This window comes from Dromaius novaehollandiae, chromosome 20 (genome assembly GCF_036370855.1).
Source record: "Dromaius novaehollandiae isolate bDroNov1 chromosome 20, bDroNov1.hap1, whole genome shotgun sequence".
NCBI classification, from domain to species: domain Eukaryota; kingdom Metazoa; phylum Chordata; class Aves; order Casuariiformes; family Dromaiidae; genus Dromaius; species Dromaius novaehollandiae.
Window position 1 is genome coordinate 9,690,983 of NC_088117.1, and position 17,455 is coordinate 9,708,437.

The 17,455-nt window shown below is 46.9% G+C and overlaps 2 protein-coding genes across 4 annotated transcripts in view; one reads left to right on the forward strand and one right to left on the reverse strand.

Annotated features, from left to right (window-relative positions):
- TSC1 (TSC complex subunit 1) overlaps positions 1 to 17,455 on the reverse strand; it is a 58,499-nt gene that overhangs the window by 35,423 nt on the left and 5,621 nt on the right. The gene's annotated exons all lie outside the window — the stretch shown is intronic.
- Positions 615 to 12,591, forward strand: GFI1B (growth factor independent 1B transcriptional repressor). 2 transcript variants are annotated; one of them, XM_026101765.2, is made up of 7 exons: positions 615 to 1,046; positions 6,404 to 6,532; positions 8,193 to 8,339; positions 8,900 to 9,162; positions 9,431 to 9,568; positions 10,040 to 10,205; positions 10,672 to 12,591. In XM_026101765.2, the coding sequence occupies exons 2-7, from the start codon at positions 6,418 to 6,420 to the stop codon at positions 10,848 to 10,850; spliced, it is 1,008 nt and encodes a 335-aa protein (XP_025957550.2). In that variant the 5' UTR covers positions 615 to 1,046; positions 6,404 to 6,417; the 3' UTR covers positions 10,851 to 12,591. The 2 variants fall into 2 exon arrangements, with proteins under 2 accessions (XP_025957550.2, XP_064379876.1); XM_064523806.1 differs by having other exon boundaries at positions 6,408 to 6,532.

A 17,455-nucleotide genomic window follows, 5' to 3' on the forward strand; every position in this document is an offset into this window, starting at 1 on the left:
ACCTATCAGGTGATCTGGGAAAAGTCATTTTACCTCTGCTTTATCCTCCCTTTTTACACCCTGTCTTCATAGGGTGTTTTGGCAGTCAATTATTTCACGTTTGCAAACCCATTTTCGAACCTTTTTGCAAGTAAGTGATAGAAGTGCAAATTCTTATTATTGTTTGAGTAGAAGAGCTTTTTGGAAAGATGCTTGTTAATGAGCTTGCTTAATGAGCTTTCTTAAATCTATATTTATATCCTATATACAGCTGTATATAGATGGAGCAAAATGTAAAATATGTATGGATTGCACATACATATGCCTAAGAAAAAGAAGGCTGATTAACATGCATCTTTTTCAGTTATTACTATGCAAGTATTTATTCCTTTTTCCTTGGAAATTGGAGAGATAAAAGATACATTCTGGAATAAAATAATTTTGTGCATATGTGCTAGATGGTTTTGTTTATGAGACTGAAGTGTGTGAGTGTGTGTATGTGGGACAGATGGTGTGTCTGTTTGTGAAAGATATGATGCGTAGATGAATGTGTGTAAAAATACAGGTTTCTTAAAAGCTATTCTTTTTCTTTTTCTTTTTCTTTTTTTTTTTTTTTAAGAAACAACAAAATAACAAATGCCTGCTTGGTACATTATTTCCCTGTGTCATGCTCTTTGTCAATATGACAGAGGAGTATTCCTGCAGAAAGCCAAGCTGCCCCGGAGAGTTAAGGGTGCTACCCCTGGGGTTCAGAGCTGGGCATCGTGAATTCTCTTCAAGTTTTCAAAGTCCTGGAAAGTTTTGATAAGCAAATACTTTCTGGGCTCTGCTTCTCGATTGGCTGTTTCTTCACCACCAGATTTTGACACAAATAATCTGATTGAAAAATCAGGGAGGGGAACAGGGGCAAAAAAACAGAGAGAGAAAAAAGGAGAAGTATCTATTTCAGCAGACAGCGACTAAGTGAAAAAGTGGAAGAAGGAGTCCAGAGAGAAGACGACGTCTCACTGGGGGCTTGTCTGGGGAGATTTCAAGGCGAATCCTGTAAAGCAAAGTCCCCCAAACAGGTGATTTATTTATTCTTTTAAACACTTTTAATTTAATTGTTTAATTCATTCCTTTGATATATGTTATAAGCTTTTTATTCTTTGCTTGTGCTTGCAAATATATAAGATATTCCACTGCATAAGTAAGTCACTTGTCCTGAGGATAGCTTTATGATAATGATTTACTTCAATCAAACTGTCAGACCTTTTAAAACTATATACCATATACTTACTTCACTCTCACACATGCACATGTGAAAAAGATAATAGTAGAACAAAATAGAAAAGATGCGACAATGCTGGCAGATACAAGGGTCCCAGCAAGCTCTATGCAGCAGGAGCAGTTTCCAGATGTAAACTTTGTACTTAAGCGCTGAGGACATACTATGTTTTTTCTTTTAATTGCTCTTTTACAGGGCTAGGTCTTTAAACTCAGAAAACGGCACATCTCTACTGACATCAATTAATGTATGCCAATTTTACTAGTTGAGAATTTAGTCTCTCCTGTTTAGGATTTTTGCTTCAAACCTCTATTTTTTTCCCATCCTTTTAAGAATATGCTGATTACTGTAACATAATTTTTAGCATATGGAATTAGCTATTTATAGACACCCCTCATATACCACCAGATTGATTTAGTGCATCAAGCAGGAAAACAAATGATTTACAAGCTCGCACAGCAAGTGCATCTATACATTAAAGCGATACAGGATTTGTTAGAAGGTGCACATAGGTCTGTTTATCCTGGCGAGCCTAAGGCAAAGCTTGCTAGAGTCAGTGGCATTCCTGACTTCACTAGGAGCTAAATGAGGTTCCTAAATGAGGCTGCAATTATATTGTAAACTTTTTTCTTTTGTATGATATAATGTACAAGCATTTCCATTCCGCTTCTTGGACAAAATTATCACCATAGTTTGTTAATCCTGGCATAACATCCATTTGCACAGTCTTACCACAAGAATGAAAAATGTTCTGTTAATTTTTCCACTAAAAAAAAATATTCAAATTACTTGCCCCAAGTATGTACAGTGCTGTAAGGGTGGACTAGTGAAGACACGATTAATTTGGTTGTAAAGAACTTAAATACTTTCTGAATATGACTTTATATTTAAAAAGTCACGAGCCCCAAAAAAACTCTTATGTTCTTTGGGCTTTTAAAAAATTCTGACACAGGTTGTGTTTTGTTTCATGTTGTTTTTCTTCAAAAGTATAGTCTTCTGAAGGACAAACTATTCTTTATTTTGGGTAACTTTATTTTTACCAGAAAGAGCAGAAAAATACAATATTAAGATTTAAATACAAATTAAGCTGTGGTAAGGAAATAAGCCTCTTTTAGCCTAAGACTTCATTAATAGATGAACTCATATGAAGATATATATCAACCGTAGATTAAAATTTGATTAAGTATTTCCTCTGCGTGTAGTGGGAAAAAAAGTTTTTATCTCTACAATTAACCCTGTAAATTTGAAAACGGGGCTATCTGAACTTAGAAGGGCTTAGAGGAAAAGGAGGGTCAGCTTTAGAAAGGAGCATACATTGCAAATCGGGTTCCCGATTCAGCGTGGCGCGATCCTGCAAACACCTGTCCCCAAATACACTCTTTCTTGTTATGAATCCCCTCGCTGAAGGCACCATTTGAAGAAGAGCTGTCCAATCTAATTCAGCGAGAATACGGATGTCTTCAAAATTGTAACAAAGGGCCTGATCCTGTATTCTTGGGTACTACAAATTCCCACGCACTAAAGCAGGAGTCAGGGCTTCATAAGGAACATAGAATTGAATGAAATGAGGATCGTGAAGTCAGGAGCCACCTCCTAAAAAAAACCCTTTTCCTTGGAGTTTTTGCACTGCCTTGCGTGTTCCACCAGCGCTTTACTCCGGAGAGCATCACTGGTGCTAAGGAACTCAGAGTTAGAAGATGCGAGGGGAATATCTTTCTAACCCGACTAGTGAAATCGTAATTGGTAAAACAAACCTCTTTAAGATGCTTCAAGTTAGGAGCCCAAAAGTTCAGGTACCCCAAATATCCCCAGCCACTTCTGAAAATGGAGGCTTTCCTCCGTACTGGAAGGCAAAACAGTGAAGCAGCCTCTTTCCCTCGGGTTCTTCTGCCTTTTCCTTAGAGCAGACTACTACTACATTATTTTACAGCTACATTAGTGGCACACAAGTGTCAATACAAGCTGGATACTGATTTTATACTCTGTGTTCAATCCACAAAATGCCAAGATAGTTGCATTTTGGGTGGGCAGTCTGCCCAAGCAATGAACTCGCTCGTGCAGTTGCCAGTCAGGTTAGAAACCGCTGCCAAAGGCACTGGAGAGAACAGACTCCTGGAAAAAAAAAAGTTTCAGCAAAGGTTGAAGCTAAATTTTCTTGGGAGCTTCGGCAATTGTTTTGGATGCAGCAGGGCTGTTTTCTGTAGCACTACTTTCTCTGTGAACTAGCGTTAGCTATTAGAAGCAGCTGATCACTTGCTACTGATAATCTGAGTTTCAAGGAGAGATAATATTTTTCTCTCACAATCTGTGCTTCTAGCTTTCCTCTGACTTGGTTGGGTGAATCACAAACACAGTCCAATGCAGTTGTTAATTAACTATGCTTTGGGCTCCCAGTTCCTGTTTTCTCTATAAAATGGGGTGGGGGAAGTGACTTCCTTCTGTAACGTTCAGTAGGGCAGTAAAGATCATTGTGCTCAGTTCAGGCCCTTATCGGCAGCCAAGGTGCTGGACCAGACTTGACTTTTACTTACGCTGGGGCAAACACATCCAGAAAAATCCCATTGCTTCTTGTGCTTCTGCTTCCAACTGCCTTTAGAAAAGAGGGGCTGGACTTAGTGCTAGGGCACTACCATACAACACCGCAAGACTGCTCACACCACCAGCTTCCAGGCCTCTAATTTATCTGGCTAAACTGGCTGGCTGATGTCCTGAGGGTGCTCTGGGCAGTGGAGAGAGAGTGACCCTTTGAAGGCACTGCAAGGTGCCTGCTTCCACCCTACCTTCAGCTACCTGCTGCAGGAGCCTCTTTCTCCAGTGTGCTGGAAGCCCAGGGAAATTAGCTGGTTAATTCAGCCACATAAACCAGAGGTCTCAAGCTTGCTGGTACGAATGCCCTCCACTGTGGGCACAGTCCTGCCCACCACGCGGAAAAATCCCTTTGACCTGGATGGAAACTCCATGCATCCAGGGCTTGTGGCAGGGCTGTAACTGGAGGCCTGGCTATATTGCACGGCGCAGCTCCGGTGTGCGATACGGACGCTCCTGCTGCGCGCTCGCAGCTTAGCAGTTCTGCTAAGAGCCGAGGCACGTCTGGCTAAGGGAAGCACACTACTAATGGGGTTTTACCAGTTTCAGAAAGCTCCTGGGTTTGTACGGAGCTGGGAGCATTTCTGCACGCGCAGCCTTACACCAGGCAGAGATGCACTCTGCGATGCTTAGGAGGAACCTCATCAGAGAGCTACGGGAAAGCAAATACAGCAATGTAATCCAGAGTCCCTTCTCGCAAGTGCACACTTCTGGTTCCAACCCAGGACTGCTTTGTCCTCTTCCTAACACTAAATTAACAAATCTGGTCTTGGCCTCTGTTTTCTCATATTCATCTCAAGTCACATGCAAATTTCTTGGAAAATAATGAAGAAAAACAGGTGAGTCATTTAAGGAGAAAAAATGGCTGGAGACGCCAAGGTTTATCCCTGAAGTGGTATATTAAACAGTGGGAACCCTAGGCCAGGTTTATAAAGGCAGCTAACTCCTAATGGGGTTTCTAAAAGCATCAAGGCTGGTGAGCACCTGACTCCTGAACACCTGAAAACAGCAGCGCTTGGGAATCTGCCTATCCACACCAGATTTTACTGTGCAAAATCTAGTGTACATGTACCTGCAGCCTCAGCACCACTGCAAATCTGGCCCTGGGACCTGAAAGCAAAACACCACTGGGCTCTGTAATTTTATTTAGTATATGGGGGTAAGTGCAGGTGCTTTTGAACCCTATAGAGAAGCCAGCTGAGATCTTTCCCCTCTCTCCCTGTCTGGGATTCCAGGAGCCCACGCTGCTCTGCCGTGTCCTACACAGACCCTTCAGAACACTCCTGTTTAACAGCTGCAAATTACGTTCTTTTTTAATAAATAAGTACAGTATACTTCAACTGCTCCCAAGAAAAAAACAAAGCTTAATAATGGAATTGCCCATCAGCAGAGAGCCAGGACTTGCTGTTGACTTTTCATATGAAATATAGTAAGATTTGCTTTTAGTGCCACTATCCTGAACAATTACAGAGAAAAATGCAAATAGGTATGCAAATAATGCAGCAGCTGATAGCACGGTGCATAGCGCTGAGCCTGTTGTCACGCTGTCTGCATGAGAACAGTTACCAGCCGTGGGGAGCGGGCACAGGGCGGGCTGGGCTCTGGGTACTGGAGATAACAAGATGCATTGCAAGAGAATTTTGTATGATTAAATTTCAGCATTTTATGTTTGTTCCTAACCCGTCATTTCAACGGTCTGTGATATTTGAGTCAGATCCAAAAGGTAACCTCTCTCACCCAACACTTCTGCTTTGCCTCTGCTCTGCCTGTTATTTGTCAGCCACAACACAAAATACTCAAGCTGTGCCCAACAAGAAGGAAACCCACTATACATTAAGGCTGCTGGGATTTTTTACTGCCTCTCTCCTGTTATTTATGTTGTTTCTATAATAATAATTTGTGTAGCAACTTCGCAAAAGAGCCAATGTCATGGCTTGGGACCACATTCTTCTAGGTACAGCACAAACACTAAGACAGGCCCCTCTCAGAGGGGTGATCGGGTGATCTCCATCCACCTCTCCCCATTGCGTTGTCCTCTCATGGATGATAATGTTGGACATGCACCATGTCCTGCAGCCAGAGCAGAGAACAGAGAGAGAGACATGCTGGGTTCTAGTATCTCTCTGCCACAGACACATTTTTGGTCTACAGCATGTCACTTAATTTAAGCATGCCTATTTCTCCTCCTATAAAATAAAGATATCGCTAATGCTTTGCCTCAACCTGGGGGTAGACTGTGAGGCTTAATTTTTTTATGGAGTACACTGTGATCTGCAGTCCCATCTCTAGATTCAGCGTCAAAGAATATCTCACAGTAAGTTTTTTCTCTTAACCCCCTCCACAGCCATGTGTTTTCCCCAGAGTTGAGATCCATCAGGTGCCCAAACCCCAGCAGCCACTCCCCTGTCTTCGACTGGGTGGAGGGACCTTTCAGATGAACTACCTGTCTCCTCAGCAGAAGGGTTTTATTTCTCATCACTGCTGCATACAGAGCTGCTGTTGTGGGGGAACAAGTGTGGGGGAACACGAACCACAGAGATTTACCTGCAGTTATTCTGTGTTTCTGCCCAGGCAGTGAATGGAAAATGCCACGTTCCTTTTTGGTGAAGAGCAAAAAGGCTCACACCTATCATCAACACCGCTTTGTGGAAGATGACCCGCCTCCACTCACATGGGATCCAGTACCCTCTCCCTTCACTGGTGAGTCAATCCATACCCTGGGCTTGTAAGAATACACCCAGACAAATAAATAATTCAATAGGCAAGCTAAGGGAGCAGGATGAATGAGTTAAAGAGCAACTAAGGGCTTCCACAGAGGGATGTCAGCCTAAGGACAAACTGATTCCCCCACTGCGTGCCCTCTTTCCCTCGCTCCCTAGACCAAATCTCCACTGTCACGCTGAAACTGAATTTAGATCCTCCCTTTGTTTCCTGTTGGGTTGCTGCTTTGGTGGTTCCAGAGGCAGTGTAGTGACACTCCGCTGAGCCGGAGCGCTCTGGACAGACGCAGGCACTGGAAATCCTGAATGAGCACATGCTTTCGGATGTCCAGGTCTCCACCTGAACAGAAATTACTGCTGAGCATCCTGCCTTCTCTCAGTTCTAACTCTGATTGTTGATTCCCATCTCCCTCGGGAGAAGACTCGGGATATAAGATCACTGTGTGCAGTTCACTTACATTTGGGAAAGATGGCCAACTTCAAGCAACTAACAGTGGGAAAAACGCTTGCACTTTGGTTGTCAGCCTTCTACAGACTCACGGCTCTGCCACCTCCATCTCTAACTTGCTATGCTCACTGCCCACATGCTCTCTGGACCGACATCTTCCTCTCTGCCTCCGTGTGTTACCACTGCCTCCTGATGACTTGCAAGGAAGGTTACAGCTAGAGCAACATGATTCTAGTGATCTAACACTGATTGTGAAAGGAGTCCCAACACACACACACACACACAGACACACACGAGGGGCCAGCTGCTGTGCGCTATATTAACACAGACCAGCCTTCCTTCTGCCTGTGCCTGCTGCCCCCTCCCCGCTCCCGTTCGTGCACTCCCCGTCGTCCAGGCAGCAGAAGGCTGGGGCACTTATCATCTTCCTTTGGGGCCCATTCAAATTTGCTTTATTCAAATGTAGGATCAACTGACCCTTTGTTCTGGCCCTGACTACGGAATTAGAGTCCAGCCCTGTGGTAGCTTTGATTAAAGAAGAAAGGAGATGACATTTTAATTTCAACTCCTCCCATCATCTGTTGGCCATTTGCAGAGTCCCTCTGGAACACAAGAGGGTTTGGACAGATGGCAACTGTCCTCCAGCAGCCCCAGTCCCATCTCCATGCGCAAGCAGAAAGAAGGCACATGTATTGGACCTCTGTTTATTTTAGACTCTTACTATAAAGCCTACTTCTAACAAGTGCTGGTTGGTCTGTTTAAGGGCTGGGACAGGCAGGGAGAAATGTGAGTGTGGGCAGGAGGCAACTAGGCTCTGTTGTCACCCTTGGAACTGTGTAAGCAGTTACCTCCCCTCTCCGCTTCCCTACTTGGCTGTCCATAAATTCAGCTTAATAATTCTGAACTATCTGAAGGGAGGGGTGGGGAGGTTAATAAGTTAATGATTGTTAGTTACCTTCGTAAATGAAAACTGTATTAAATGGGGAAATGCTTCTGACAGACATGTGGCCTCTAGGATTGATTTGCTTTGACTAAATAGGATATCAGCCTCTGCACTGAGGTTCTGACTCAGGGAATTGTGCACAGACACATATATCCAGGCATGAGTTCACACATGTGTACACAAACCTCCTTAACAGACTCTTCTCTTATCGGATAGAATAAACTAACTGTGACGCTACTGTGATTACAGCCATAGGAGACAAGACACCAGAGGACATCAAGAGACAGGACCTACAATGCCTGGTTCCAAAACAAGAAAAGGACCCTTCCGAACTGAAAGAAGAAAGCGTCCCTGCCCAATATCTGAGCAGGATGCTGCCAGGCCCTTCAGTTACAGGTCAGCTACCCAAGACCAGAACCACAGAAGAGGTTGAGGTCAGGTTGGCCTATGGAGCCCCCATGACTAGGTCTAGATTTTTGGTAAATGACAGTTCTTATTTTGACACCAATCATCAGACTTGTCCCAGGGGGAGCTCATGAAGAGCATTCTGTATTTCTCTCTACACTTCTGGTCTAGATCAGCATGTCCCTGAAGTCTGTGGCTATAGGTAACCAATGAGTGAGCCTTCAAACCTCAAGGACTAATGCAACTCTATGCTATATAGGTGAAAGCAGGTGTTCACATAACACTTGTTCAAGCACCACATGAAGTAAAACTAGTAGGGGGTTAATATTCCCTTAGCATCCCCTCTCCCCTAAAATTTCCTTAGACTGAAATCAAAGTCATGGTAGGAACTTTGTGTAGGGATTTGAATCAAAGAACAAAGAGTAACTGACTCCTTCCCAAGGTCAAACAGGACATTAAATAGGGATAAGGTAGCTGGGGAGCCTTTGCACTTGTGCCGACGTGCAGGCAATGGCGTGACACTCACTTCTCCCTCTCTTTTGCAAACTCAGAGATGGCCATCCCAGGGCTGCAGATCAAAGACTGCACTAATCCAACAAGCACTCCCACCTTCTATAAAACCAGCTTTTCTTGGGATGCCTTCCATTCGCCATACAGCTACCGACAGATGTCTTCCACCATGCAGTCAGCCCTCTTGGAGCGCCCCGTTAGCCTGTACGGAAGCCACCTCCTCCCAAGCGCCGAGCCTCCTTTGGATTACAGCATGCACTACTCCTCGGACATGGAGACCTACCACTGCGTGAAGTGCAACAAGGTGGGTTACAGAGGGGAACCTTAGGGCTGGCGAGGGCCTGGGGTGATTTTCATCACGTGCATAAGTATATCACTGGGTTACACCAAAGCACGAGGCATCTGGCTGTAAACAGGTACCTGCTCATTCTCCTCACTGGGGACAAGGGCACTGGGAATGAGGCTGTTGACGTGGTCCATGAGAGGGAAGTCAAATAAAGGGAAAGAACTGAAAACAGAGATGGAGACACAGCTGCCTCATGGAAAATCACTGCCAGATTACTCTTTTTCAGGTATTTTCCACGCCCCATGGACTGGAGGTCCATGTCCGAAGGTCTCACAGTGGGACCCGGCCCTTCGCTTGTGAAGTATGTGGCAAAACCTTTGGACACGCTGTAAGCCTGGAGCAGCACACCAACATTCACTCCCAGGTGAGTAGCCTCCTTCCAGAGAACCAGCTCTCCAGAGCTCAAGAGTGCTTGGACCTTAGCTGTTATTTATTGCATTATAAGAGAAGTAGCATTTCTTAGATGACAAATGTGATGGCTTTCCTGCATCACCCAATGACAGCGATAGGAGCTCTGAAGACCATAGATCATAGATCTCTGGTCTCACAAATCTCAGACTCTCCTTGAGAATTTCTTGGATGGGGAGGGGAGGATTTTTGCTACTGGTTCTTCTGTGCCTCACCTTCTCCTACAAGGTGTGGGAGTTCGGACCACAAGATGTAAGCTGTTTGCATAAATAATGCTCCTTTCTTTGTACTGTACTTAGCACATCAGTCCATGAGCTGAATAATTTGCTTATCAAGCCTACTATTCTCAATGCTTTAACACTTTGGGGGCTCTGTCACATGTCCAGCAGCCACAGGCTGACACCTCACAATTTTATTTCCCTAACAGGAGAGAAGCTTTGAGTGCAAGATGTGTGGGAAGACATTCAAACGTTCCTCTACCCTGTCCACTCACCTTCTGATCCATTCAGACACACGACCCTATCCCTGCCAGTACTGTGGCAAGCGCTTCCACCAGAAGTCAGATATGAAGAAACACACTTACATCCACACTGGTGAGAAACAAAGTGTTCACAATAAGTAAAAGGAAATCCAAGTCCATCATGTTTATGCAGGTACACAACTCCTGCATACAGACATGTTGGACTGGGCATAAGTGCCCATGTATAACAGAGGCACTGGAAGGTCTCTCTTTACTGTGCAACAGGAGAGCAGAACATCTAAGCATCACGGAGACACATGTCCTCCTCTGTGTGACAAGGAGGTGGTTACTGCCCAGCCTCTGGTGTGGGATCCAGCCCCAGATGCAGCTGCCCTGCACAGCTCCTGCCCATGTGGAGAGAACTGCCTCTAGTTCTCTCTCTCATGCTGATCAGAGTACAGACACATGAGCAGGACAGCCGGGCTGACAGCACCCTGATGCCCAAGCACAGCCAGTCAGGTTTAAGTCTGCTGAAAGGCATTTCCTTCTCCCTTCTCTCATCTGCTAATGTATTTCTTACTGTTTCCTCTGCCCTGCAGGAGAGAAGCCCCACAAATGCCAGGTATGCGGCAAAGCCTTCAGCCAGAGCTCCAACCTCATCACCCACAGCCGCAAGCACACTGGCTTCAAGCCCTTCAGCTGCGAGCTCTGCGCCAAGGGCTTCCAGCGCAAGGTGGATTTACGGAGGCACCGAGAGACCCAACACAATCTCAAATGAGGGACTTCCCCAGGTCTTTGCTGGAGCTCCCATTGCCAGTGCATGCTCCAGGGAAGCAGACTCTCCATCTGCCATGGGGCTGCCCAACTTGCTAACATCATATTGCTGCATTCCCCTGGGGACTGGCAAAGCCACATCACTGGCTTTGGTGTTCAGGCACCGACCCAGGGCCTTGCACATCCCAGTATGTGGCAATGCAACTAGGGGCAGCTCTCACTTTTTAATTGCAGCAGGTACTGGGCCAGTTCTAACATCACCTGCTCAAGTGCAAATCCAGAGGAATTGCTCCAAGGTCACTATTACTCTGGATTTACACCATGTGCAGAGCTCAGTTCATCAGATTGACCAGCAGTGAGGTGGGAACTCCTGGACTCATGGCACCAACACTCTGTGCCAAGCTGGTGCCTTAACCATGTTCTGCTTTGATGGTTAGGAAGATAAGGCCAGGGCATGCAAATAGATTGCGTTCAGTGAGCTGCGTTCAGCCTGGAGACGGCTTTTGCAGAGACTTGCCCAGGTCATAAATTCTGGCAACAAACACCTAAAGTCATTTTCTTTCAACGGAACATGTACTGTGATCAGGTGACAAATTAACTGTGTTGTATTTTTAGCTTGGAGTGGGAGGAAAATACTGAAAAAAACCCAGCTCCTTAGATGCTCCCCTAGCTGATAACAGGGGTCTCTGAATGCAATCCTCGTTCACATAGTACTGCAGAGATCTCTGGTTAGTGGCAACCAAGTGAGCTCCAGAAAGAGCCAAGCCACAAGGCATAGGCGACTAAGTTCTGTGTCTCAGTACCATGCGGGTGAGACTGGCTGCTCTGGGAACCCAGCGGTATGTCCCATGATATTTCACTGCCTGCTGGACATACCGGCTTAGATCTGTCTCGGGGAAGTGTGTGTCACTGCATGGCTTTGGATATTGATGTCTAGGGCCAGAGAGTTATGCTTTCCTGTCGCTCTCTTAAAGGAGGAAGCGATCTAGCCTGTACACACTGGCATGATATGCGAATACCTTACAAGTATTAGACAAACAGAGCAGTGGTATTTCCGCCTTCTTCCAGGTCTAGAGGCTGAAGTAGAGGGCTGGAACAAATAAAGAGCTAGTTTCTCTCTCAGCTCTGCTATGTTCTTACTATACAGCCTCTGGCAAGTCACTGTACTCCTCCAGGCTTTTATTTCTCCACCACACCTGGTGATGTAGAGTTACTCATTCAGGTTTGTAGAGTCCCTTGAAATCTTCGGAGGAAGGTCAAAGTGTTATTATAGCATTAAAAAGACAAGCGCTTTCAGGTAAGTAGGGCGTTGTAGCACCGGGCAGACTGTTCCATAACTACACCCCTGAACACACAGCATCAGACTGACACCAGCAGGAACTGCCCTGGAGAACAGGCGGCGGCACTAGTCATTTCACTCCAAATGCTCAAGAAGGAAGGCTGCCATCACACGCAAGAGAGAAACGGTACAAGTAGAGAATTCATTTACTGCCAGGAGAAAAGAGGTCTGATCCTGTCCTCAGTTACACTGCTGTAAATCCAAAGCCATTCTCCTGACTGCAGATTGAGACCTAAAATGTATTTGTCCCTGTTTTTATCCTGTACCTAAGCTGTTAGTCATTAATATGCATTCTGGAAACTCAAAACAGCATCTGTACTCCTGGCTTTTCCTTGTACACTGTAAATATGTATTTATACTTATTTTAATGTATATTTTTATTGCAATATACCAGACAGTGGCAACATGTACAGGCCTGCTGGGATTTATCTGGTGAATCTATTTCCTCTCAGTAACTGGGCTAACAGAAAGCATTGCATGTTAAAAACACCCATTTCAAGAAAGGCTGGTACTCAGCTCTGGAGATGCCGGCAGCGGGGATGGAGGGGGAAAAGGAGAAGGGAGAAAGTACAGCATTGCCTCTTACAGTGGGTTCCTGCCTTGGGGGTCTGACACACACAAGTGGAAATCAAGATGGAAATCCACCTGTAGAACAGGGTTCCCATCAGGAAGCACGGTCACAAGCTTGGACGTGAAAAAAAGGAGGTGGGGTGACTAGGAGAAAAGTGAGGGGATCAGGAGCCTACTGGCTACAGAACACCCCACGAGCCTCATCCATAAAGCCTGGGATCAGAGGACATTCATCTCCAGGGACAGATACGTGCAGAGCCCCAAACAGGCAGAAGTCAGCTCTTCAGAGCAAGGGAGCGCTGCGCAGCTACAACCCCATCCAACGACATGGGACTGTGTGCCCAGGGGACGGTGTTACTGAAGTCCCCTTGTTAAAACCGTGGAAGAGCTGGGCTTAAGGAACTGGTCCTCAAGTTCTGACCGTGACACCAGGTGCACACATGATCCCACACGTACACATGCACAAACCTTACTCAAGGTAAAGGCATCTCAGCTTATTAAAACGGCTGCCAAAAATTCAAACTGTGTTTGTTATTTCCCTTGCCCTCCAAAAATCTGCAAACAAAAGCATTTAAAGAGCATGTCAGCATCTGAACTGCTCAGGAGTTAATGCCCTCCAGCCCCAAAACACACAGGCACCCTAGCACCTACTTCCCAGCCTGTGTCCTGGGGACAACGGGTGTTTCTGACTCTCATTTGAAGCTCCCTGATTCTGGCCATTCTTGAGGGAATTGCTGGCACAAACTGATCAGCACCACGGCAAGATTGCTTGTAAAATCACTCATAAAAACAAATCAGACAGCTGAGCCGGCTGAACAAGGACTACTGTATCCATTAGATTTCCATTGCTATCTTTTGATTTCCATGACACGGAGGAGTCACGGCCTGGAATGGGGCCACCCTAAGGCTGTGCTCCTGCAGCCCGCTTCTCCCTTGTTACAAAGGGCAGAGCAGCCCAGACCTGTCATTCCCTTCCCTTGGACCTCAGGCAAGCAGGGAAGGGAGCCGCTTTCACCACTCTCCTGGTTACTGAGCCTGGAGATTACTGAAGAGCTCTTATCCTGGAGCAGGCAGCGACAGCCTTACCCCTACACTTGGGAGGAGCCCTGTGAACACATCCCCAGGAGATGCAAGGATTGCTTTAGATGGATGGGCAGCGAGTAAGGAAACACTGAGGGTGATCTTAGGCCGTGCGCTGCTGCGGAGCCTCGCACAGAACACATCTGTGGCCAAGGCAGCTGGAGGAGGCCAGGCTGACCCACTCCCACCAGCTCTGGGAGCGTATCTCCAGGAACAGGGGCTGTGGAAGGAGGCCAGCTGGCAAAAGCCCTAGCAAGGCAGCAATGCAAAAGCTAGAAGGTGACTTGAGAAGGAACGAAGAGGAAAGGGAAATTTGAGCTGTGCCGTGAGGCACTACGGTTTCTTCCCCCAAGCGTAACAAGGTGCCGCATTCAGACCACCTGGCCACACTGCCCGCCTCCTTCTTCCCTGAGCCCCATCGCTTCTTAGGCCTCTTGTTTCTACCCAGAGAACCTTTTTCAGTTGGATCTGGATGCCACATTTGGTTTTCATGCTCCTGGCTTCTCCCTGCATCTCTGAGCCTCTCAGATATAATAACCAAGGGGATTTTGTAGGTACATGGATGTCAGCAGTGTAGAGGAAAACTAGGCAGAGCCCCTCAGCTCCTTGTTTGCATACAATCCCTGATGAGGGAGAGCCATCTTCTGAGGAAGGGGCTGGAGAGACCCCAGCTTGGCCTTTCACTGTATATTGTTTTTTGCAAGGAACCCTTCAGCCATACAGGGAGGGTCCCAACTTGCCCGGGGCAGGAGGTCAGGAAGATGCAAGTGAAAGATCCTGGGAAACAGCCCCTGTGAAAACAGCACTACAAGCACAACAACAGCGTGCTGTGCCCTAACGCAACAGCCCCCTCGCGCTGGGCTTCCCCGGGAGGAGCGCGGGGTAGGGCGGCTGCTCCGAGCCCCTGCCCGCTGTCTGCCATCTCCCTCCCAGCGCTCTGCTCTCTGCCGGGAGCCTTCCTCCTGCACCCCACCGAGCCCCGACGGTGCGACTAGACTGTGCTAGCGGCTCGAACACCGTGACATTTCATCTCCTCGTGCTTTCTTCACTGGGAAAACAAGCTCCGGGCCGACAGCAGCAGCGCCCCGGAGCTGAGCAACTGCACTCTGCACAGCCTGGGCTTTCGCTGGGCTGCTTGAAACTCCGGGAATGCACGTGAAGACGACAGGAAGGAGGGAGGTCAGGCATTATCCATACTACACCACGCCGGGTTGGGGGAGAGCCTTTGGCTCCGAACACAGGGCCAGCTGTGGGGCAGGCCTGCTGCTAGCATAGAGCCCAGCTTTGCATGCAGTGTTGCAAAGGGCTTGACTTTGCCCCAAACCTAATCTGATCCCGGGAGCTGCTGAACCCGTAAAACAGGCACGCTAAGATGCTCAGCACCTGTCAGGATCAGGCTGTTGGTCTCACCAAATCCAAACAAACGCCCCTGCTCTTGCTCTCCAAACATGCAAATTCTCCCCAGTTCTGACCGCTCTGAAAACAAGCCCTTTCCCACCATCTCCCCTTGCATCAAAAACATTCTGGCCAGTCAATCAAGGAAACAGATAACAAAAAGCAAAATCTCAACTAATCTTTGTGGCTGAAGAAAGAGTTGATTGTTTCTGCCTCTCTCTGAGCCCTCCCTAAACCTTGCATTTCCCTAGCCCTCTTCACACCTTCATTCCTTTATTGTAGTGGAAAGACAATCCTGGTCTTTGGGCTGTTTTGTTTAGCAAATGAGGGACATGCAAAGCTATCCCTCTGGGCAGCTGTCAGAAAGAGAGCGGTGCCTCTGGATCTTCCAGAGAGCCTTCAGGCACTGAGAGCACCAGCCCACCAGTATTACCATCAAGAGTGGATTTAAGTTGGGACACGAGATGCATCTTTCTTTTCTTAATGAAGACAGAGCCACAGGACATAGGGAGAGAAGGTGTGCTCCTGGCTAGCATGGCATTATACTGGAGCTTCTCTTCAGATTGTATTGACCTACATGTAGTGAAATACTAGCAAAGGCAAAACTCTCTGAAGTTGTCATGTGTGCTGGCAAGAGTGAGAGAAGGTCTAAAAGGAAACGATGGGAAAGACGGTGAAGAATTAGGCCCCAGCTGGGTTCAGGATGTATTGGACGAAGAACTTCTTTGCTGAGTCCTGTTGCTCCCTCCCTCCCAAGGCTTCTCGAGAAAGCATTTTCACTGAAAAAAAACCAAAAGGAGAGTCCCTTCCCCTCCTGGCAGGTCATTCCCCCAGCGCTGCACGGAGCCGTTCCCAGGTGAAAGGGAGACCCGCCGGGTGCACCCTGCCACGGGCAGGTTAGTTCTGCCCATAAACACAACACGCAACCCATAAACATACCCATAAACACACACACACGTGCAAACCCAAAAGCATTAGCTGGTCTCCGGTAATAGCTGCAGGAGCACGTTCCCCTGCACAAGGCAAACGTCCCTCCCTGCCGTTGAAGAGCCTAACCTGAGAAGGGACAGGGAACTCGACCTGCAAAGCTATAGGGGAAAAAATAAATACTTCACAAACATTTTTACCAATTATCCTGCCTGCAAAGCACAGCTGTTTTCCCACTTTTGCCCTGGAATAGCATGTCCATATAGAGGAGCCAAAGTAGAACAGCTGCACCAAAATAATTCAAGGGTAGTTAAATCAGTTGTACCCCTCTGTGGTAGATGAGACTTAAGAAAAAGCAGGTCTGTGCAGTGGAGTTACTGAACAAGCATGTTTCAACTAACAGTCACCACGGCCACACACTGATCTTACGGTTACAGCCCTGGACGGAGACTCAAGATCAGCCACTTTTCCTGTATCACTGTGGGCAAACGTTAGCTCTGGATTTCTGAAGTCGCTCAGCCCCCCATGAAGCTCACAGAAATCCAGCAACCCATCTGTGAAAGGAGGATAGTAATCCCTCCTCTCCCCTTCCCTTTATTTCACTTCTTTATTCCAGTGGTAAGATAAGGAGGGGCAGCCCCATCCCTGACTATCTTCCACATGTGGTGCCTCGCACAGCGGAGCCTTGATCTCAGCTGGAGCTCCTAAGCGTTACTGTGATACTAGCAATGAATGAGAGAACCGTAATCCAGGAAAGCAACCTAATTCTGCAGAATTTCTACCTAGAAAGAAATCTCCCAAGCACAGGCACCTAGACCCCAGCATCAAAACCATTAAACTTCCAAACAAGCAGAGAAATGGGACAAGTAGATACACAGAACAAACCAGACACGAGTAGCATTTCCACTCGTGAATATTATTCCAAGCAGAAAGAGCAGGACGCTGATGCTGAGAACACTCTGTAAGTTCTCATTTTAAAGAAGCAGTTTAAAAACAAGCATTTTTTCAATCTGGTCCTCAGGCTAATTTTGACCTGGTGGCCCAAGGGTGATCTTTGTTCACCTTACGAGGCAGCAAAGCAGACAGAGAGCAAAGAGTCCCCAGGAATGGGGAAATCTGAGGCTGGGGAGGAGCTGAGCATGCACTGGGCTCAGCTTTGGTCTGATAAGTTTATCAAGCACTGCCGGCTGCTAACTGTCAGCCGGCAAAGTGGGCCTGTTAGGGAGGAGGAACAGCTCCCAGGGCAAGATAGGACAACCCATGCCTTATCGGAGTGCCTGAGCCAAAGAGGGAACTGG

Coding starts and splice junctions, on each gene's coding strand:
- GFI1B (XM_026101765.2), top strand. CDS start 6,418: ATGCCACGTTCCTTTTTGGTGAAGAGCAAAAAGGCTCACACCTATCAT. Junction 8,340..8,899: donor GCCAGGCCCTTCAGTTACAG/GTCAGCTACCCA, acceptor TTGCAAACTCAG/AGATGGCCATCCCAGGGCTG. Junction 10,206..10,671: donor ACACACTTACATCCACACTG/GTGAGAAACAAA, acceptor TCTGCCCTGCAG/GAGAGAAGCCCCACAAATGC.